We start from the raw sequence: 21686 nt of genomic DNA on the forward strand, positions 1-21686 counted from the left end.
CCTCCTCTCGTGGGAGTTACGACCCAACGCCTCAGTGATGCAGACAAAGGAAATCCGGTAATGTTACATATTAGTTGTTAAGCCAATAAGTGCTCGTTGGTTGAGCGTCCTGCTCTTTCTAGTGTATCATGTCTCGACCTGCTCCTTCGACACCTTCGTTCCAGAAGCGTGGTTGGGCGATTCCTCGTTCTGTCCCGCTGGAGAATGCTCCGGCGCAGTCGTATCAATCGCATGCTCTCCTCTAACTCGGAAATAAAGACTAACGGCGATCATACCGTTGTCCCGCTCGACGATGACTTCGAAATATCCCTACCACGCGAGGATCAAAATCGAGAGGAGAACGATACAAAGATTTGTCGTAGAAAGTCTCGATGTCGCTCCCGCATCATTGCTGAGCAGCAAAGCATCCAAGGGATTAACTGGGGAGCTTGCTGTTGCAGTGCTCTGAGGCATCGCTGCGTTCGTCGTGGTCGATGTAACGACAGTGGTGGGTGCTGCCGGCGGAGGAGAGGGTGGTGGTGGTGGTGGTGGTGGTGGTGGTTGAGCGGGAGGCGGTGCAGCAGTACTTGACGGAGGAATGACAGGAGACTGGCTCGACGGTGGTATGATGACCGGCGTTGTCGCCGGTGGAGGAATGACCGTCGGTACGGTGGTGACCGGCGGAGGAGGCGGCGGTGGCGGCACTACCACGACACTCGAAGATGGTGGCGATACGATCACAGTCGAACTCGGCTTAAGAGTTGGTGCTGCTGACGTCGGCTGAGGCTGGTTGCTTGGGCAGAGGAGACCAACGAGGTTTCCTGCCAAAGCCTGGCCCAGTAGAGTGTTAGTCTGCACCTGGACTGCCTGGCATGCGTCCTTGAGGTTGTCCTGCATGCGCAACAGGCCGCGCCTACACGAAGCCGAACATGTCGCGCCGGATGCGAAATCGTTCGCTGTGCATCCTTGGATGGGGTTGTTGTAGGCCAGTAAACAACCCAAAGGTACGGACAGCTGGGTGATGAGCTGAAAGTTTGAGAGGGTGAGAGAAGTTCCTCCGATGCTGATGATGGTTGCGGTTGAGGCGGACGCAAGGAACAAGAGTTGAACCAGGCGCTGGTGAGGGCGCTGATATTTTGACGTCGTCATGTCGGCCGTGTGGTTCTGTTCGTCGTCGAGCGTGAGTTGTGATGAAGGGTCCTCAGGCACGGTCGCCTTCGGTGCGAATTGAGTTGGGCCCGTCTCTCGCGAGCTGTGTCGCTTCGATATCGTTTGTTGTGTTTTCGTGGCGTAGAAGTTGTTTTAGTCGCAGTTGTTGAATTCTCGAAAACGAACCGACAAAGCGGCCAGGAATATGGATTGGAGCAAGCTTGACAGGCCAGGATGCGGCTGGCTGGGAAGCTGTCGAGTTTTGGGCTGTCAATGACAGCGGCGGCGGGAGGGCAACCGAAAACACGAGGGTCGAAACGTCTCGCGTGTCAGAGGCCGCTGGGAATGACGGCAAGATCGGCTGGGAGAAGAACCACGGTCAATGCGGGACCAGGGACCAGCCAGGGTTCGTAAAAGCTGGGACGACCAGACAGCCGGGTCCTAGAAAGAGTGGAAAAGAAGAGAGAGGGCTGAGGCGATGATGACAGAGATCTGGTGCGGCCGAGGCGGTCATGCAATGTTCTTCTGGGGCTGATCACGTCAATGCCATGAGGTTCTCTCGGGATATTTGGAGTGGTATTCTTTTCTGGCCGGTGTTGGTGAGACAGGGATGGCGATGGGCCTTGTTACTGCCACACGAAGATGCGATGCACAGGATAACCGGCAGTCTGAGTGGAAGAGAAGGTGAGGAGAGGCCGGAAACTCGGCCAGAGAAGAGACGAAGAGTAAAGATGGAAATGTCGCTGGCGAAGATGCCTGCCGATCGTGGTGCTGCCGAGAGGAGAAGGCAGTCAGTCGTGACAGACGTTAGGCCTGCGCCAATTGAAGGGACGTTCGTTGTAAGTCGAGGCAGCTGCCAAAGACTGACTTGAGTCAAGAGAAAAGGAAAATGACGGTCGATCTTGTCTTTCCTTATTGTGAGCCGACGAGTCTTCTCTCTGGGCGGTCCCGTCGTCCTCCACTTGATAAACCCCAGACCAGACGGATGGCGTTTGTCCGAAAGGCAGTCAGTCCAGGTCGGTGCAGGACCATTCAAGCCGGGGTCGAGATGATTAAGGTCTCAAGGTGCGATTCGCGGTGGCACCAACGGGCAGATGCGTTTTGTGTGCCGGAGGTCGGACCGGCGGTGGACTGAGAAGAGTACGGGTGGTTCGTATGTGTCGGCAGCCAGATACAGAGAGGCGGGCAAAAAGGGCAGAGGCAGGGAGAGTACGATCAAACACTGTTGATCTGAAGTGAGGTGGTGAAACGGGAAGACGCCGTCCGCTGCTCAATGACACCCAAACAGGACTGCTGTGACCGTTTTTGACTTTTCAGGTTTGGCCCAAGTTTGACACGGGTGCCGAGGACAAGATGCGGGTGGCCTTGGATGGAAAGCGGAACAAACAGCAGAAGAGGGAGAGGGAGAGAGAGAGAGAGCGGATTACGGGACGGGATAAGACGCGGGTGTTGAGGTCAAGATGTAAACGAAGATGAGTGAGTCTCATTCACTCTCTGGACATGGCATCACCAATCGACCTCGTTTCCCCGGATGATCTCAATCAGGATGGTCTCTTCCATTCGGCCAACAGCTGGCCATCGCGCATCTCCCGTCGACGTGCTGGATGCCATAGCTCCAATCCGATGCATGCCAGACGTGCCTCGCAGCCATCCGCGCCTCCGTGCAAACGCCATGTCGCCATCTGACAGGTTCAAACTTTCGGAGGCCATCAAACGAACGGCCAAGGAGTGGCAGCATCAGAAGAGCCAGTCAGGGCCGCGAATGCTGGACCCTTTTCGAGGCCCCGTGTCAGGATGATGTCTGTCGGCCAGGGGGAGGGAGTTGCCCACGGATGAACGCGCCGAGCATCAACGGACAGCTCCTAGCCAGTGGTGTGGAGGGATTCGGACATGATGTATGTAATGTAAGGTAAAGGTAAAGGTACTTCAGAGGAGAGGATGACGGGAGGAAAAACGAAACACTTTTCGCGTTTGAGGTGACGATGCAGCTGCCCCTTTGTGGGTCTGTGATTGGTTCATGTCACACCGGGGAGACCAGCTGGCCGCGCTGAAGCCGCCGTCATTGGGGGGCAAGCTGAGCTCTCTTCTGGCCAGTCAATCGCCTCATTAGCATTCAGCATGGCATCAGGTCTCGCCGTGTCTGATGGGACTGGACGGGATGAATCGTTCTCCGCGATGGATGAAGTGAGTGAGCCTATCAGTGGTCTTAAGCTTGCACAGACGCCTCCCGTCGGTTGCGCCCGAATTGGAGCTGCAGCAATGCCCCTGATTTGCTGTATGAGGGCACTCTGGGGCCGTACTCGCTTCGTTAGCCACTGAAATCCAACTTCAACTCACCTCATTAACTTCCCAACTCCAAGCACAGCAGTTCATCCAGTCAATTCCAAACTCTGAACATTTTAGGGGTCACAAACTCTGTCCGACTTCATTCTAACTCCAGTCGGGACAATTGGACGTCTGGCCAATGTCTTGAAAACATTCCACGACATCGTTCCATCTTCACAATGCCCCAGATGAGATGCGACTGAGCAATCAACGCTGGTATCTGATTTTCAAATGCCTATCTCATACGAATACGCTGGTTTTTCCTCCCTCTTATTCCTGCATGGCTTCGCTGAGCTGATGACGCAACAACTCGTATCGTTCCATGTGCCCCGACGATTTGACAAGGGACACCGGCTCCGTGAATATTACCTCCCTGAAGACCAGCCACAGCTTGTGTAGGTGGAAGTAGTTGGACTGTTCGTCCAGTATGATATCGGGGGCGAATAACAGTCGGACGGTAGCAACCAAGACGACGTCCTCCACCTGATTATTCCAATATGCCTGCAGTGTTTGATGAAGGACGAACCACTGCCTAACATCAAGGGCTTCCTCCGCCATCGCCCACCACTCTGCGAGGAACCTCTCTGCATCGTCGTTGTAATCCTCTGTTGTTTGTGTGTGCGCACCCCGGCCTTCCTCCAGCGCGTCCGCCGGTGATTCCATGAAAAACAGGTAGTATTGCTCCGAGTCTAGAATGACGGAGCGCATCGCGTCTCTGATGCCATTATCCGCTGGCAATCTCTCGACGAGACTGATCCATTGCTCTATGTTGTGTCTTTCTTCCGGTTCGTGATCAGATGAAGTGAGGAGTTCACTGAGAGGTGTATCTGGCTGAATTTCCTCCCTTGGCAAAACGTCGGACGTGGCCTCGTGCACCACCTCTTGTTGTTGCTGTGTGGGGATTTGATTCGGTTGCACAGCCTGCGCGGTCTCTTCCCGGGATGCGCGCCGTTGCCACAAGTCGGTAAGATTATTGATAGCTCGCATCAGGTTATGGGCTTGACCAAGACGTTCCCGTCCCACAGAATCATATGTTCTGGCCCAGGACTGCAGCCATTGAGCATAATCTGTCATGCTTGCGGCCAAGTCCAAGTATGAGCGACTGGTGCCTATCAGTTGATCAACATGCCGAGACTGATCTCCTAAATACCGGAGAAGTTCGTTGAGTTCTTGTTCTTCGTCGTTCGGGACCGATGGCTGGTTTGCTAGGCCGCCTAAACCAGACGAGAGCGGATTTTCGTCTGGTGAACTGTATCCATCTGAAAAGGACGCCGAGTCGTCCGTGTCAAAAGTGAGGGCATCTTCACTCGGCAAACTGCCTTCATCTGAAGAGTATCCAGAGTCGTGATCGGAGCATGACCAGTGGTCGGCGGATGGAATGATTGGGGTCTGATCAGAGAAGGATGTGCTGTGGTCTTCCGAAGACGGGAGGCCATGATAGGTCCCGCAACCTAACATCGTTGCATGGAAAATGTATACGGCTTCGCGAATCACGGTCTGCCTAGGCAAAAAGCTGTGTGTGCAATAGTTGCGAGCCAAGTCTAGCGAAAGAAAGCTATTGCGGAGGTTTGATGAAGTCCGAGTAATAGTGCGGAAACGAATGCTTGAAAAACGAAGATGTTGATGGATCTGCGGATGATGTTGTTGGAAGAAAGACGTCGGCGAAGTCGACGAAGAGGTGGTCATTCGTATCCATTTCTGGGAGGCGGTGCGACATATTGTGGGAAAGAGCGACTGATGGAAGGCGCATCTTGTCCACGGATGTTTCTGGCAAGATGGAAGTAGCTATGATGGTCTTTATGGTCTTTTCCATCCGTCGTCCATGCCCTGGTCGTGCTCATGGCCAAACATCAAGGCTTGCTATCCCGCAACTTCAAGGGAGTCGCGACCGCTAATATGGCGTTCGGGGAAGGATCTCTCTATCATATGTCCCCCCTTCTTTCCGAGCCTACACAGCCCGTAGAGCCACGGTGTCCATCTCGACATGCACCTTCATCATTACTGTCTCATTCTGGGTCTGCAGGATAAGTAACCAGAGCCCTTCGATGCCGAACGAGATACAGCGCACAAAGCAGAACACCGGGAACAAGTGATGGCAGAGCCTTCACCAGAAACGAATAAGAGATCTATGTCTATCTGTACAGGTACGCAATAGCCACGATAGGTACTGTCCACCCAGGAAACTCCTCGGAAGACCTCTAATCTATCAAAACATGCCGATCTATGCAGACGTCTATTTCGCAATCTCAACACCTCCAGTGGCGCCCATAGCCTTCTTCAAATCGCCGTAGATGGCAAACTGTCCAGCAGTCAGGGCACCAACCATGAACAGACGGGCGGGCAGACCGCTGAAGGAGCCGCGAACGCCGAGCTCCTTGGCGATCTTGATGAGTCTGCTGGTAGTGCTTTCTCCAGGGAGACCCTTGGTCTTGTTGATCTTGGAGAGCATGGTGTCAGCGGGCTGGGAAACAATAGCAGCGGCGAAACCAGCGACGAGACCGGAGCCCAGGTTGATGGTGGTCTGCATGCCGTCGCTCGTCTTGGACTTGTCGAAGAAGTTGGCGTAGGCGAACTCGGAGACCTTCTCGAAGGCGACGAACTTGGTCATGGTGTAAGGGACCCTGTCGCGGCGTCAGTATCGGTATAATCAGCGAGAAACAATAGAGACGTACTGCTTGAAGAGGATGGGACCGAAGCCGGAGTAAAACGCGGCAAGGCCCTCCTGGCTGGCAATCTTGCTGAATCCAGACACGAGGCCGCTGGCGAAACCGGGCTCGGAGACCATGCGGATACGCGTCGCCTCGAGGGGGCACAGCGCAATGTCAGCGAAGAACTCGGCCGCGGCGGCCGAGACGCAGTACACGCCGATACGGTTGTTCCTGGCGTTCTCATAGCCGATGGTGTCAATCGACTTCTGCTTGAAGAACTCGTAACCGCCGAACTTGAGCGCGCCCTGCAGGAAGTAGCCGGCGAAAGTGGGACCGGCGCCGGTGAGGAGGGCACCCGCGCCTTCCTTCTGGATGACCTGGCGGAAGCCGCCGATGAGGCCGCGGTTGTACGTCGCGGGGTCCAGCTGGATACGGGTCTTGACGCTGGAGGGACGTTGTCAGCCTCGACCGATGTTCCGGGCGCGGTCTTCATCGAGATACGTACACGTCGACGGGGGTGAGACCGCCGTGGGTGACACTGCAGCAGACGGCACCGGCGAAGGCGAAGCGGGAGTAGAGGTTGAGGCCGGAGAGCTTCGCGGGCTCGCCCGATGCGGCAGTCGTTCCACTCATCTTGACGGCGATGTTCGGGTTGAGGGGAGATTGGGGTGAAGAGGGGGAGAGGTGAGATGAGTCAAGTGAAATGAGGCTGCACTGAGTGGTGGAAGTGAGGTTGAGAGAAAGGCTGAGTGAACCTGGAGACGGTCAAAAGTCGACTGCGACCACGTGCGTCAATTGTTGGAAAGGGCCGACCCGCTAATAATTCGGGTGATTTGGGACTTTTGGCCGCCCTATCGGCTATGGTGAATTCTGTGGTTGGATGTACCAAAACAAAAAACCCCCTGAAGCTCGGCTGGCTGGGTCCGGGAATGGCCGGGAGATGACCGGGTGCGACCGGGGCTGGCGCCCGGACCTTGGCACCATTTTCCGGGATAATTCGGCCTCATCTATTCTTCTTCGGCACGGCCAATGCTCCGATGATATTTATTTGAGAAGTTAATTGACGGCGCGGAGCCGATACTGCTCCACTCCGATGGGCTTGGTACATCGGTGTTGTGGTTCTAAGGCGTCTTGAATCAGTGGCTTCTCGGTTCACCAACCGCAGAATGTCTTTCCCGTTGTCAATGCCGACCTCCACAGCGATATGTGGCAGAAACAATGCTAACAAGACAAATAAGCTACTTTTCCGCCTGAAACCTGGTCTATGTGCTTCCAGTTTTGGCTCTGAGCCTCAGTTATCGTCCATTCACTGGGTATCTATATTCTTCACCCCTTCCCTTCCGTTTGGCACTACACGGTTGATCTCACACTCATTCTACATATACGAAAGAATCCGGCAGTGGCTCTTGTTCGGTGTAAGAGAACGATCCCCAGAGTACACCACCGTATCAGCCGGGGAATGCTGAAATAAGGGCGCCAAAGTCCCAATACTTGTACCAACACGTTATCGTCACCATTCGCAGCGTGACTTTCGGGATGCCACATCTGGTCATCTGTAAAAGAGTTAGCGTTTCTGCAGTTGGTTCAGACTTTTTGCATCTCGGTGTACACCCGCGCGACACCCTCTCCAATCAGCAGAGCTCTTCTCGTCTCGACACCAACAACCTCCCAAAGTGGTCAGGGGAAGCACGAGCAGCTCCTTTGTAAGCAGGCAATGGTCCTCATCAAAAGCGTTTTTAAGTCCGAGGTGCAGATTTCGCCAAATTGGGTAAATGCCAGGGCGGCTGGCCGCATCGCACGTCTGACACCAAGGATCTGAATCGACAAGGCTTGATGCAACGTCGTGGACTACAAATACTCAGCAACGGAACCTTCAGTTGTTGAAACTACTTTCACAGACTCATTGACTTATATTATAGTTTTTCCAGTTTGAAGTCCATTTACGTCATCCTTCTCATCATCCACTCGCTATGTCCGCTTACGAAGTCAATGGCAAAGTCGCGCTCATCACCGGCGCCGGCTCGGGCATCGGCCACGGCCTCGCCCAGCTCCTGCTCGAGGCAGGATGCTCCGTGATCATGGCCGACCTCAAGCTGCGCCCGGAAGCGGAGGAAACACTATCCGAGCACCAAGGCTCTCCGACGTCCGCGAAGCCGACCGCGATCTTCCACCGCACCGACGTCGCCGACTGGGCGCAGCTGCAGTCCCTCTGGGACGAGAGCTTACAGCACTTCGAGCGGATCGACATCGTCGCGTGCGTGGCCGGCATCTACGAGCCCCCCGAGAGCAACTTCTGGTTTCCCCCGGGCATCGCGCCCGAGTCCAAGGACCCCGCGGACGCGGCCGTCGGGCAGTACAAGATCATCGCGATTAACCAGGTTCACCCCATCCGGCTTGCGCAGATTGCCACGGACTACTGGACCCAGAACAAGGAGATCCAGGGGAACTACATTGCTGTGGCGAGTATCGGGGGCTATGTCCATTCTTTCGAGACGCCGCTTTACATGTCGAGCAAGGCTGGGCTCGTGAGCTTCGTCAAGTCGATGGGTGGACTCAAGAGGTTTTGCGGTATTAGGTATTCCGCCGTGTGCCCCGGCGCTGTTCTGGTAAGCTGCATATGCTGTAGTCACTTTTGGCTCTTCTTTCCTCAAGATTGTGCTGATCCAATTGCATCATGTTATGTTAGACACCCATCTATGATGCAGAGTGGAACAGAAAGGTCACGGAGGATGATGTCCATCTGACCTCCCACGAGTGTGCCGCGGTGGTCATGCGCGTGATGCAAGGAGCCCAGTACGGCGACGGCAGCATCGTTGAGACGCAGAAGGTCGGCACCAAGGACGATTACGAGATCACCGCCAGAGACATCCCGTTGGAGGCCCTGTATCCTAAGATTGAGGGTGCGCCCAACCAGCGACTTGTCGATGACGCGATGAAGACGGCTGCCAGAATCATGGACAAGGGGCTACGAGCCCCGTTTGAGGGATATAATCAGTCAGTGAAACAGAGTCTGTAGCAGACTGGCGTCCGGATAAAGATGTTCATCAGCATTTAGAGCGAGAGAACATAGTTGAGAGGGAGAAATTTGAAAAGAGTATGAAGATAGAGTACATCGTAACCAAGTGCCATGGCTTCAGCTCACGCCAACTTCGCCTCTTTGCACCCCTGAAATCTGGCTGATGAGTGAGATTCGACGGCCTGCTACATCTTGACCCAAATATGCTGACGATCTTCCCTCCGTCTCGCCTCTCTTGCCGCGGCAACGAAGATGCCTCCGACAGCTAGACTTCCACCAGCGAAAGCTTGCGCGCCGACGTAAGAGCCATTCATCTTTGAAATCGGGGCGCCCCCTATCGGAGACCCAACAAGAGCCCCAACCCCTATGGCAGAAAACACGATGCCCATCCGCGAGCCCAGTCTCCGCATGTCTGTTTCCAAGGAAGCTATCGCTGCAGGCAGTAGTAGTGACTGAACACCTCCTATCACTAGGCTGTAGAACGTGGTCCAGCCATAGATCCCGGCCGTAGAATCTACCGCCATCCATGTAAACATGGTCAGTTGGGAACCAAACAGCAGCAGGATGAAGGTGTTAAGCGTTCCCAGATACCTAGCAATAAGGCTGGGCAGGAGGCGGCCGACGAACCCGATGCCGTTGAGGACGAGCAAAAGGTCAAGAGACTCGGTGTACGTCATGCCCTGAATATCTCGGGCGTAGGATGTCAGGAAAAAGAAGCCGAAGAAGACGCCGAAAAACGCCTCGATGATGTTAGTCCATGTTTCCGACAGTCTTTGGATGGAGGCACTTTACGAAGAAACAACCAGCTGTCAGAAGCGTGAAAGCCGGCTCTCGGAATGCGGTCCAGTCCACCAAAGGTTGCGACGGTTTCGATACCGATCTCAACTTCGGCCTCACCGATGCCACGGCTATGGCCAGCGTCCCTGTCTGCACGAACCCGATGGCCCTCATCGTCCATCCGAAACCGACTGTTGGCAGCAACGTTCTCGCCATGCTCGGATACACGAGTCCTTCCGCCACGCTCCCGCAGGCAGCGATGCCCATGGCCAGAGGCAGCTTCTTACGGAAATAGGTCGAAACGACAGCCATCATAGGGGTCTGTAGACACCCGTTTCCGAGGCCGACGCACAGGCCTTGTGCGATGACCAATTGCCAGTACTTTTCGCAGATGGACGTCATGAAAGTGCCCAAAGTGATGAGTATTACCCCGATGATGGTGACATGGTGGAAGTAGCCGGAGTCCGAGAGGCGGCCGGTCACTAGGCCGCCGAAGAAGAGGAAGAATACGGCGAGGGAGCCTATCCACGCAATGTCGGCGGGAGATCGATGGAGATTGTTGACTTGGTAAGTCTGGAAGACTCCGACGGAGATGACCAAGCCCCTTAAGAATGATATGAACGTCAGACAACAGATGACGCTTGTGCCAGGTTTCAAAATGACTGGGAATTAACACACCAAGTATTCATGATGGAGAGGAAAGCTGCCAGAACTTGAGATGGAAAGTTAGTTGCCAACGTGTGCAAAGTTTCATTGGAAACACACCAGACATCCAAGCTGAATAGCCACCGTCGGGCGGATCGTCGTGAGATTGCGCAGACCTGCTTCGTTCATAGTTTGACACCTCTGCGTTCATATTGTTGAGTTGAACACGGAAAGCACCGGATGCCTGAGAATGAGTTGCGAGTACGTCTCCTGCAGGGTTGTCCAGGCCGTGGCCGTGATAACTAGTTGGTCTATCAGCAGCCGGCTCAGAGCAATCTTCCGACGAAGAATCAGTCTTCATTGTAAGATTACTACAATGTAGATTTGGGGAAAGAACAAGTCTAAATTGATAGAACAGACTGACGATGAAACTAGTTGTCCCGGGTAGCACCATCGAATCATTTCAGAGACGAAGTGAAGAAGAGCAACAAATGCACCAGGTATTTCAGTTCAGTCAGATCCTTTCAATGAAAATGTCCTCGTAATGAAGTCTCAAAGACCCATAACGTACAAGAAAGTTGATTTCCCATCCACTTACACGAAGCATGACAAACCTCGCGGTCGAAGGGGGCCTTCCCGGTCACCGACGCTAACCCAAACAGGCTTCTTTCACCTATCGCTATCAGATGTTTCCACCCACATCTCCACGTCTACGCTGTCACAACGACGCAACAGACATGAAGATGAAGAGTTCTCGTGAAACTGACAAATGAATCTCGAAACTTGCTGATTCAGGGTTGAAGAAGAGCTGATTCATGTATGATGGGATTAGAAATCGACGTGGTAGCTGAAACGACCTCCACTTGAAGTCAGTTCAGGCATGATCAGGCAGAACATCACGACGTATAAGTCGCCTCGATTTGCAACTATACTTCCAGCCTAAGCCTAAAATCAGACAAGACGTCATCAATCTCTATACAGCTAAAAAGAAGTCTCAAAAGTAATCAACAACAATGTCGTCCTGCCCGGGTTTCAAGAGCAACCTCTCCATCACCTTCATCGGAACAGCCACCGCGATCCTCGACATCGACGGAGTCCGGTTCCTAACCGACCCCTTCTTCCACCCGGCAGAGTCATGGGTCAGTCACGAAAACGCCACCCTCAAAGTCCACCACGACCCGGCCCTTCACCTCAAAGACCTTCCCCCCATCGACGCCGTCCTCCTAAGCCACGAAGACCACTGGGACAACCTCGACGAACTCGGCCGCCAGCTCCTCGACGGCCGCCACGTGCTGACCACCGCCGACGGTGCCGAGAACCTGGCTCCGCGGCCGGGCGTGCGGGGCATGAAGCCGTGGGACACCGTCGACCTCCTCCTCGGCGGGAAGACGTTCCGAATCACAGCCACGCCGTGCGACCACGTCCCCGGCGGCGAGTGCGTCGGTTTCGTCGTGACGACCGAGAAGTTCGGGCATGCCTCCGACGGCCGTCCCAATGCCGTCTACTTCACCGGCGACACCGTCTACATGGACGAGCACGTGCGGATCGGCGAGGAGTTCCACGTCGCCGCCGCGATCATGAACACTGGGGAGGCGCGCGTCCAGCTCCTGCCCCCGCCGGCGCCCAAGACCCAGATCACGCTCGGCGGGAAGCAGGCGGCTCGGCTGTTCCGCGATATCGGGGCTGATTGCATCGTCCCTATGCACTACGATTGTTGGGACCACTTTACCCAGCACGAGGACGGTCTCGCGAAGGAGTTTGAGGCGGAGGGAGTTCTGGATAGGGTTAAGTGGTTGACGCCGGGAAAGGTGGCGCAGGTTTTGGTGGCCGAGGCTTGAATGTTGGACATCAACTCGGAAAGCATTGATGCAGATGTTCTCTTGACTTCGAAATTGGCAAGTCAGTGTACGGACTGCAACAACTAGTTAGTCATTTGTGTGGTTTCAACCTGGCCAAATCAACAAAACATGCAATGTTTTTGAACAGCAAAATACCCCCTCAGAATGTGAATGAGTAAGCCTCCGAAGCTTTTGAACCAGCAACTCACCAGTCTAGCCGCTTCGGGCCCGTAGGATCTACAGAATACGAACGGAGGTTAGACCGGAAGACCGGCCCCTCGGGTCCCACACAGTCCGTCCAATCAACGATCCGATGAATGATGGCGCCGGTCCGGGGTGATCGTCCATCGGTGGGATCGGACGGGTGGTGGAGCTCGTCAAACGCCGGTAAGCAGGCCTGGACTTCGCCTTCTGCATGATCTATTCCTCCTCTCGTTTCCATTCCGTGATTGAAGTGATTTTCAATATGTCTACTTCGTTCTGAACAGCAGGAATATCATAGACTACGGTTCTTATCGGACGAGAAAAAGAGATTAGGTACCGGCGTCTACTAGGCTGTGCTTACGGGCGGGCATAAGCCGAGCTCAACAAGGAGCTACATCGTCAAGAATGCCGTCCCCCATATCGACAGCGGCGAGTGATTCCCGGAAGCGCAAGTCTCACAAGAAGTCTCGGCACGGATGCGGTAACTGCAAACTGCGAAGGGTCAAAGTACGTATGCAACCAAGCTCATTGAAGCATTCCCCCGCCAAGACTCATGGCGAAGGGAGATAACCACATACTGACCTCCCGAAGTGCGACGAGACTAAGCCGGGATGCAAGAAGTGCGTCGCCTACGGCGTGACGTGCGTCTACGGCCCCGCCTCCGACGCCGCCGCCCTGTCGGTCGAGGTGGCCTTCCAAGTCTGCTTGACCCCTGCTCGAAAGACCACCCCTTCACCGGCATCGACAGGCGTACCGGCGCCTCCTCGCTACGTGCCACCCCCGTTGCCGTGTACCGGCTCCGTGGAGAGCCCGGACCCGGCGTACCAGCTTACCGCGGTCGATGTCCGGCTCCTCGAGCGGTTCCAGAAGCGAACGGTCTTGAGCCTGGGAACACCCAGCAGCAGGGAGATTTACGAAAGAAAGACGCTACCCATCGCATTTTGTGTTAGTCCAGGCGCGGAATTTCCCCCGAAGAGAGCTAACTTATCTCGCAGCATCCTTTCTTGATGCACACCATCCTCGCAGCGACACACCTCCACGACATGTCCCTAGCCAACACATCTCCCGAGGGGAATCCTGCGTTCACGTACCACTGGTACCGCGGCGTCTCGATGCTTCATCGCAAGCTCTCGCAGCCGATCGTCCCCTCGGAGCGCGACGCCCTCTGGATCACGGCGGCGCTCGTCGGCGTCGGGTCCTTCGCCAACATGAGCGAGGTGCGTTCGCCGTCTGAAGCGTGGCCCTTGCGCGAGGCCTCTTGGTCGGACCTCGACTGGATGAAGCTGGGTGACGGGAAGAAGCAGGTGTGGAGGCTGACGGACCCCATGCGTTCTGAAGGGATCTTTCGGGACGTGGCGAATGAGTTATACACGCACCTGATGAGTCCGTATCAGTCTTTATTAGGCGAGGAGGATGTGGACTTTCTGGAGAGTCATCTGCCGGCTGGATTTTGTGAGTTGTACGGTCTTCGAGAGGGTCGACCGGAGGACAACCCCTACTGGACCGCGGCGGAGGCGCTGGCGATGTGCTGGAGCGGCCAGTCGAAGCCGGGTTCGCTGGAAGCGGTCAAACCTTTTCTGGGGTTTATTAGCAAGTTGGATCCGCGGTACAAAAGTCTGCTGGAGGAGAAAGATGAGCGGGCCATGCTGATGCTGGCATACTGGTATGCCCGGGTGTGTAATCGAAGACACTGGTGGATGTGGAGGCGCGCCGTGTTAGAGACGCGGGCAATCTGCGAATATCTCGAGAAAAATTGGATCGGGAGGTGGGAAGCTCAACTCATCGAGTTCCCGAGAGGGATGGCGGAGAGTTGCATTTTATAGCACCACTAGGGCAAAGCGAAATCAGACCAAGAACGAGAGATTGTACGAGAACCTATGTCTCGCTGACGTATTTGCTACCTGGTATCGCTGAGTCCCAATGTCCATACCCCAAATTGTAAACAACGCTCGATATCATTTCGTACAACCCGCTTCTTTCCAATCAAAGCTTCTCAGACTCGGCGACTCTGTATATACCAACGGCTACTAATCTCTTTCAGTTACACCGTAAACGTAGCATCATCTCAACGACAGAAACGATGGCGACAGTGGCGATGCAGTTGTGGACTCATGCTCCCACACGCACCTCCTGGCTGTTAGCAGGCTTGTCCTCGTCATTGGCTGCACCGGCGCTGCTGTTCTCGGCATCACCGTGGGGATATAATGGCTTGCTGCTGTCGTATCCCACAGACTTGACAATTCCCAAGCCCTTCGTTCTGCCCTCGCGGAACAATAGCCTATCGCCTGGCGCCAGGTATTCTGGTCGCTGAACGAATCGGAAGGCCACTGTTGCCCGGTCTCCCGTTCGGATATACGGGCGGTCGACATCGATGATTGCGCATGTCTGCGAGACGGGTCCAACATGCAACATAGCCTGATACTTTGTCTTGATGGTAGTGGCGTGAGACAAAATGAGAACTGGATCATATGTTAGTTCGAGCTCCTAGGACATCAGACTCATGACTCACCCTCAGCAATGAACTCTCTGTGCACCTTGGGAGCTGGCTGGCCCTCAAGCTTCGGCAAGACGACCATGCCCTTCCGTACATCCTTACGACGGACCTTTTTCAAAGCAAAAGAAGCTGACTGCCCTGCGGAAGCGGCTGGGACGCCGAGACGCTTGCGCTCGATGCTTCGAACACTGGTCTCAGTGAACTTGCCTAGGGAGTCAGGCCCAATGAGGACGTTGTCTCCAGCATGGACCACACCGGACTTGATGATACCAGACACGACAGTGCCAACGAAAGGAACAGAGAATGTGTCGTTGACATGGAACTCGAACGGGGCGTCGGAGTCGTATCGTCCGTGGTGCGGCAAGATGTTGAGGAAGGTGCGAACAAGATCGAGGTTGTCCCCGGTGACGTTGGAGACCTGGAATACGGGGCATATCCTTTGACTGATGAACTGGGTTGCAGTGTTTATGCACTCCTCTCTGTCCTTGATGAAGATGGGAATCTTGCGCGCCCCTGGAGACTTGAGGATCTTGGTGATCTGGCTTATTGTCTGCTCCAGAATCTGGGGCGGGCAGATGTCGATCTTGGTGATGACGACCATAACCGGAACGTTAAGAGCCAGAGCAATTCCCAAGTGCTCCTTGCTCATCCCGATGAGACCGTTGTTTGCCGCAACCATGAGCAAGCAGTAGTTTGGACTGCTTGAGAGAAGGCCAAACACTGTTGTTCTCAAGTACTTCTCGTGACCAGCCAAGTCAGTGAAGGTGATAACCTTGGCACTGCGCTTGCCGATCTCCTCCCAAGACAGTTTGCGGCCTGGGGTGTCGGAGGTGACTACCTCACCGACAGTGTCAAAGCCCAGGATCTCCATTCCGACAGAGCTTGTCCTTCCCGACTCGATCTCGTGCTTGTGGCGGAACAGATTTACCCGTGCCCGTCCTCTTCCATCATCCAGGTCGCCCTTGACTAACACTCCCAGAAGAGAACTTTTTCCTGCGTCCACTGCGGAGCAAGTCAGTGATTCTGTCCATCTCATGAAACAATGTACCTCTCTTTCTAGCTTGGACAGTACAATCACTTGCGTTGGTGGTGGTGCACAGTACACCCTCAGGAGGCCATGAAAACCGATAGGGACCGCTGATTGGTGTGGAGTGATATGAACGACTTACCATTGCCGACGACTGCTATCCTGGTCTCAATAACATCCTCGACAGTCGCGGGGGTCTGACGGATCATGATCTTTCCACTGCAGTGGCTGTCCTTCCCTGACTTGGTAGCGGTGCTAGAGGCTTCGACATCTCCACCGACGTTCTTTGTAATGAGCAGCTGGCAGTCTGCCCGTATCCTCTTAGCCGCCGACTGGACTCTTGTGTATGCGGCGTTCCACTGCTCTAGCGACAGGGCCATGGAGTCACCGTTGTTCTCGAAGCCGACTTCAAAGACGGTCTCCCCATGGCCTTCGACTATCCTTTCCTCGATAATGACCTTCAACTTCTCCAATGCGTCATCGTCAGTACCCAGGAGCAGGTCCTTGAGGCGAACGCTAGGGCCGGCGTCATCGGCAAGGTCGAGGGTGTCGAAGAGCTCGTCGAGTTCGGCATGCTGGTGCTCGGGGGCGGTGGCGCCAGCGGTCTTGGAGACTTCGGTCGCCTTTGCGGAGGGATATCGCAGTGCTTGCTGCTTCTCGACGTAGTCGGCGAAGTCGCTCAGGGCAGCCTCGCCCTTGCGCTTCTCGTGTGGTAGTGACTTCAAGTTTTTGGTCGCCATGATGGTAGATGGGGTGATAGTATTAGGTTCGTATCCTGACAATCATTGGATAAGCCCTCGTCGTCTCTCCCGTAAATAATGGTGGGAAGAAGTTGTTCGGGTGCGATAATGTTGCGCGACGGGGTTATTTAATGGAAGAGGAAGACTGGGCAATGCGGTTGACTGTGAAAAAGGGTAAAAAAGAGTCATCGATTGACTCGAGGCGGCGAAGGCGAAGTCTAAGGCGGCACGCGGCAGTGACAGTTGACGGAAGGCCACCACGGCCATAGCACCCTGGATGAGTAGGTACCCCACTACCCTGGGGGATGACCAAATTTACTGCTGCTTTTAGAAACGTTCCTGCGCTACAGTTGGACGGTATGCACTTGATGATGTTGTGCTACCTTCTGGATAATCGGTGGAAGAACAAGTCAAGAGACAATTCTTCAAAACGCGAAATTTTACAGACAGGTATTTTATTTAACATCCTGGCATGTGTCCGTAACAAATAGCCAGAACAGAACAAAGAACAAGGAGACTCGACAGCACCCGACCATCGACATTAAAAGCGGCGGTTTCGATGAGTAACTCGGGGGGGTTTATCGATAAGAGCTTTGGCACGGACCATGTTCATGATTCCACCTGAGTTGTCGCAGACGCAGACTGACTGCGGAGCCCCGGATTGTGTTCTGCGTTGGCGTCGATACCGTTGTGATACCGCCTTACGCCCCGCTGCACCCATGAAGGTGCTCCCACTTAGTGGACGCACCAAAGTACCTAAGGCAGAATGAGCTCGTATGAGTCAAGAGCAAGGCTGATCGTAACGTGATAACCGCATGATTTGCAGGCTTCGCTGCGCTGTTGAAGCAAGCCACAGGATGTGAAAGGACCGAAATGTCAGAGCTGTTGCTGCTGCCGCGTCGCACGAAGGCAGCTCACGCAGAAATGATAGAGCAGCAATGAAACAGTCTGAGTAACGTGAGAACTCCGCTCAAATAGGCGCCATTGGTGATATTTTCTCTATCTGGGAATAAACGATAACGGGACTCAGTGACCCTTCTCACTGATGATGCACCGAATACGGTGCGACCACTGTATGTCAAGGCTCTGTAGACGAGCAAGGATTCCATAACCGGAGCTTAGAAGGCATCTCCTTCGATAGAGAGGATTCGCCCGGTTTCTCTTGCCTCTGAAGCTCGATGTTGGGACCGCGGCAAAGACGTGGTCTTCGCAATGTGAACGCCTGGATATGTCGACAACTGTGGCGAGACGTATTCGCAGCCGAGGAGGCAGTTGGGATCAAAACTGGTTCGGCTTAGGCGGGACCGACATCGGAACTGTGGTTCAAATTTGCTCTCGGTCTTGAGTTGGCTATGAGGATCCTTGGGGTGAGATGAGGACAACGCTGTCGCCTGCGAGTTGTCAGAAACAGAACGGTAGCGCGCATGGTTGGAATGACTTACCTCGAACAAACAGCATCTCTGACTTGCGGCTGATGGTCTATGAGAGATGGTCAATATGAGACGACTGCACCAGCGGATTCATCTCATCTCACCTTCACTTCCTCGTCTTCCTCATCCTCATCCACGACGTAGATGGTCTCCTCGACTTCTCCCAGCACCAAATTGCAGTGGCTGTCGTAGGCCTGTGATACGAAGGTCAGAAAGCTTCACAGTGACCCTTGCAACTAGTCCACACTTACGTGAAGCCTACCCTTGAGCTCACGGTCACCTCTGAGCTTGACGAAAACTACCTCATCAAGCAGGAGCTTGACGAGGTCGAGGGGCTCCTGAACGTGGGTGGTCTCATCGCCTGCGTCCGCCATGGTGAGAGAGAGTGATTGCCGGTTCGGTCAGGTCGAAAGAGTGTCTTTGGTTTCGGCGATGTCGCTTGGATTCGCGAAGACGAGCGGTTCAACTGGGATGGCCGACAGCAGTGGTGGGTCCAGGCACATCAGCGGTGCAATTTGCGCTGTCGCAACTGCCTCAGTCCCATTGGTGAACTCCTTCGGCCTCCGCAGCAATAATGTTCCGAGGAACAGCCCACAATGAGGAGCAGCCGTGCGACGGCACGCCGGAAAGTGGACCAGAATGGGTCTTGCCCCAGCGCTTCCCGTCCTCTTTCCAGGGGTGGCACGGGTAGAATGGAGGGAGCAGGGCCCTAAAGCAGCCATCCGCAGGTACCTGCTTGCCTGTGTAAGAGTGCCCAGGTGAGGAGGAGGAGGGAAAGTCGGGGTAAGGTCAGGCAGCTTGCGCGCCTCCTCCTCGGTTGAGCGCACTTTCTGAGGAGGAGGCGCCAGGGACAGCTCGCAGCTTGGTCGTTTCTTCTTTTGCGCACAGCTTCGTCCTTTTCGCGACTGTTCCTCGACGCAGCTTGGTTTTGCTACTCTACCACTTCGCAACACCTCTGATTCCCCGATGATCCGCTAGAGATACTTCAAATTCACAACATGAGATCTGTCGTAGAGGTCAATGGCCTCCGACAACTCCTCAAACTCCAATCTCCTCCTCGCGGCACCCCCTCTCGAGTCCTTTCCGCGCGACTGCGACGATGCCTGCAGCAACGCTCGCTCTCTACTGAGGCGTCTGCTGGGACCATTCCTCCACAACATGCCTCGCCGAATATTCCGATTATAAAGACGGGTCGCTCTCAATCGAATGGCCTCAAGCATGCCCGCGACCAGCCCAAGATTCTGGCGAAACTGCTGAGCGCGGTCCAGTCGCAGAACCACAAGCAGGTGTTCGCGGAGTTGCAGGCTTTGGGAAGGCATGAAAGATCGGGAGAGGCTATCGAGGCCTTAAGCTCGTTGTCAAAGTCCGCGTTCTCGGAACTTGTTCGCTCTCTGGACCCTTTCCGGGTCGGACCTCGAGCCGATCTCTCCCACGGCCTTTACATATCCCAAGGTCTTCGAAACTTCAGTCCCGTTTCGTCTATGATGAACCAGTTTGGGATTCGCAAAATCTACCACAATTCAACCCAGTTGATCCGTGCCGTTCTCCTCATGCGACTCAATCAAGGCCGAGAGCTGATGCTGTCTGACTACATCGTTCTGCTCAGGTGTGCCGGGGCGGCATCAGACATAGAGACGGCGAAATGGATCTGGAAAGTGGCTATGAAAGCCGACAGAGAAAAGGACCCGACGGTCAGAGGTGGACTGGCTTACACCGAGTTCATGAAAGCTCGCTTCCTCACCGAACCGCTATACATGCAAAATGACATGGCCAGGTTCCGAGTCCGTCCCCGCGACCTCACCGGCCACAGAAAGCGATTTGCAGACAAATCCGCACTAAGACGACTGGAAAGACTGCGCCTCAGCATCGCTACGAACAAAACCTCGTTATACGGCAGAGCTCCCGATCAGCCGAGTCACGACTTGCACAGGAAGGTCAGTCTTCATCAACCAGTCAGAAGAATCTGGTCAGCCGTGCGAAAGCAACGCATCAGAGTTGACCAAGAGCTCCTCGGCGCGTACTTGATTGCATGTGGGAGAGCTGGATCAGTCAGGGAGCTGCTCAGGCGGCTTTGGCAAACCTGGAGGATCAGAACCACCGATATCAAGGATCACCGCGCGACAAAGATCGTGGGTGGTATCGAACCGGACTTGCTGGACCCGTTGACGACGCCTAACCTGCGCATTCTGAATGCCATTGTGCATGCTTTTGGTAGCACAGGTCATGTCATCCTCGCCAGGAAGTTTTTGATCTTTTTTTCCACCAAGTACGAGATTCAAGTCCCGCCAGAAACATGGTCCTCGCTCCTGGAGTGGACCTACGTCATGTCGTCCAAGCCGGCCATAACCGAATGGAAGATTATGGGAGACCGCAACAGAATCATTGACGCAGAAGATGTCTTCATTGTGTGGGACTTGATGACCTCTGGACACGGGCCGTACTGCCGTCCGGTCAAACCAACTTTCAAGGACAGAGACTTCTACGTCAAGAGCTTGATCGCAGCCCGCAAGTTCGAGAGCACTTGGGACGAAATACGTCGCGGTGCTGCCTTGTACGAGTCCATTTGCGAGGAAGTCGAGTCTTCTCTTTTCGAAAGGCTTTATCCCTCACCACCTGCCGAAGCAGTCACCCGCCACCTACAGGCCAAAGTCAAGCAGCACACGACTTGGTACACGATAGAGAGATGGTGCAGAATGTGGCTCATGAAGGGCAGCAAGCTTGAAAGGAAAGACGACAACTTTACGCAGCGGACCATCACCGAGTTCATCGCGGAGTTTTCGGACTTTTTACCGAACCCTGCAACTTACAAGACGAGCGCGGGAACCGTGAGGATCGCGACACCACAGAACATCATGAGGCAGTCCTGGAAGATGCAGATCGCTCGAAGCCATCCCACCACTGTGCGCGTACCCGATCGGTCCAGCCAAAAGTTTACGACGATGAAGGAGACCAAAGAAGACGAACCGGATGCCCCCTTGATTCCGGTGGTGACGGAGAAGGGAACCCCGTTGTACGAGATGCAGACGCTGGCATTGAAGCGGTGGATGAAGAAGATGGTATCCCAGCGAAGCGATTCTTCGCCGTTCGGTTCGACGGAGAGGAAGCTTAATTTGCTGTACCTCAACGAGGATGACCAAGACCAAGTCGGTCCCGCGGTCAACGAGGAGATGCGGCGCATCCAGAAGGGCCGCTTCAAACAGCGGTTGATATTGAGGAGCCTATTTTGGTGAAACTTTTGTCAACATATATAGAAACAGCATCTCGAACATAACACCGGTTGAATGTTGATATGCTGTGGTATTTCGCTGTTTCTTTTTTACGCATGCCTGTCTTCTTCCTGGCTGGAGTGGTAGCCCAGGAGATCCAGAGCGCTACCTGTGACGACCGCACCGGCACCGACTATGTTGAATCTCA

The 21686-nt window shown here is 54.6% G+C and overlaps 9 protein-coding genes across 9 annotated transcripts; 4 read left to right on the top strand and 5 right to left on the bottom strand.

Moving 5' to 3' along the window:
• Positions 1–309: 309 nt before the first annotated feature.
• Positions 310–4440, bottom strand: CkaCkLH20_04543 (uncharacterized protein; the record flags this gene model as incomplete). The annotated part of the gene is made up of 2 exons (XM_038887262.1): positions 310–1231; positions 3788–4440. The coding sequence occupies 2 exons, from the start codon at positions 4438–4440 to the stop codon at positions 310–312; spliced, it is 1575 nt and encodes a 524-aa protein (XP_038747428.1).
• Positions 4441–5686: 1246 nt separating this feature from the next.
• CkaCkLH20_04544 (uncharacterized protein) lies at positions 5687–6734 on the bottom strand (the record flags this gene model as incomplete). The annotated part of the gene is made up of 3 exons (XM_038887263.1): positions 5687–6074; positions 6126–6545; positions 6607–6734. 3 exons carry the CDS (start codon positions 6732–6734, stop codon positions 5687–5689), a joined length of 936 nt encoding a protein of 311 aa, XP_038747429.1.
• Positions 6735–8071: 1337 nt separating this feature from the next.
• Positions 8072–9117, top strand: CkaCkLH20_04545 (putative short chain dehydrogenase/reductase family oxidoreductase; the record flags this gene model as incomplete). Its single annotated transcript, XM_038887264.1, has 2 exons — positions 8072–8707; positions 8788–9117. 2 exons carry the CDS (start codon positions 8072–8074, stop codon positions 9115–9117), a joined length of 966 nt encoding a protein of 321 aa, XP_038747430.1.
• Positions 9118–9302: 185 nt separating this feature from the next.
• CkaCkLH20_04546 (uncharacterized protein) lies at positions 9303–10750 on the bottom strand (the record flags this gene model as incomplete). The annotated part of the gene is made up of 4 exons (XM_038887265.1): positions 9303–9857; positions 10015–10498; positions 10573–10606; positions 10660–10750. The coding sequence occupies 4 exons, from the start codon at positions 10748–10750 to the stop codon at positions 9303–9305; spliced, it is 1164 nt and encodes a 387-aa protein (XP_038747431.1).
• An 802-nt stretch (positions 10751–11552) lies between these two features.
• Positions 11553–12377, top strand: CkaCkLH20_04547 (uncharacterized protein; the record flags this gene model as incomplete). Its single annotated transcript, XM_038887266.1, has 1 exon — positions 11553–12377. One exon carries the CDS (start codon positions 11553–11555, stop codon positions 12375–12377), a length of 825 nt encoding a protein of 274 aa, XP_038747432.1.
• Positions 12378–12986: 609 nt separating this feature from the next.
• Positions 12987–14495, top strand: CkaCkLH20_04548 (uncharacterized protein; the record flags this gene model as incomplete). The annotated part of the gene is made up of 4 exons (XM_038887267.1): positions 12987–13088; positions 13173–13526; positions 13577–14244; positions 14405–14495. The coding sequence occupies 4 exons, from the start codon at positions 12987–12989 to the stop codon at positions 14493–14495; spliced, it is 1215 nt and encodes a 404-aa protein (XP_038747433.1).
• Positions 14496–14690: 195 nt separating this feature from the next.
• On the bottom strand, positions 14691–16842 carry CkaCkLH20_04549 (GTP-binding protein 1; the record flags this gene model as incomplete). The annotated part of the gene is made up of 3 exons (XM_038887268.1): positions 14691–15040; positions 15091–16077; positions 16245–16842. The coding sequence occupies 3 exons, from the start codon at positions 16840–16842 to the stop codon at positions 14691–14693; spliced, it is 1935 nt and encodes a 644-aa protein (XP_038747434.1).
• Positions 16843–18192: 1350 nt separating this feature from the next.
• CkaCkLH20_04550 (u6 small nuclear ribonucleoprotein) lies at positions 18193–18646 on the bottom strand (the record flags this gene model as incomplete). Its single annotated transcript, XM_038887269.1, has 4 exons — positions 18193–18233; positions 18285–18321; positions 18377–18466; positions 18524–18646. 4 exons carry the CDS (start codon positions 18644–18646, stop codon positions 18193–18195), a joined length of 291 nt encoding a protein of 96 aa, XP_038747435.1.
• A 624-nt stretch (positions 18647–19270) lies between these two features.
• Positions 19271–21502, top strand: CkaCkLH20_04551 (uncharacterized protein; the record flags this gene model as incomplete). Its single annotated transcript, XM_038887270.1, has 1 exon — positions 19271–21502. One exon carries the CDS (start codon positions 19271–19273, stop codon positions 21500–21502), a length of 2232 nt encoding a protein of 743 aa, XP_038747436.1.
• Between the last annotated feature and the right edge of the window lie 184 nt (positions 21503–21686).

This window comes from Colletotrichum karsti (genome assembly GCF_011947395.1).
Source record: "Colletotrichum karsti strain CkLH20 chromosome Unknown Scaffold12, whole genome shotgun sequence".
Taxonomy (NCBI): Eukaryota; Fungi; Ascomycota; class Sordariomycetes; order Glomerellales; family Glomerellaceae; genus Colletotrichum; species Colletotrichum karsti.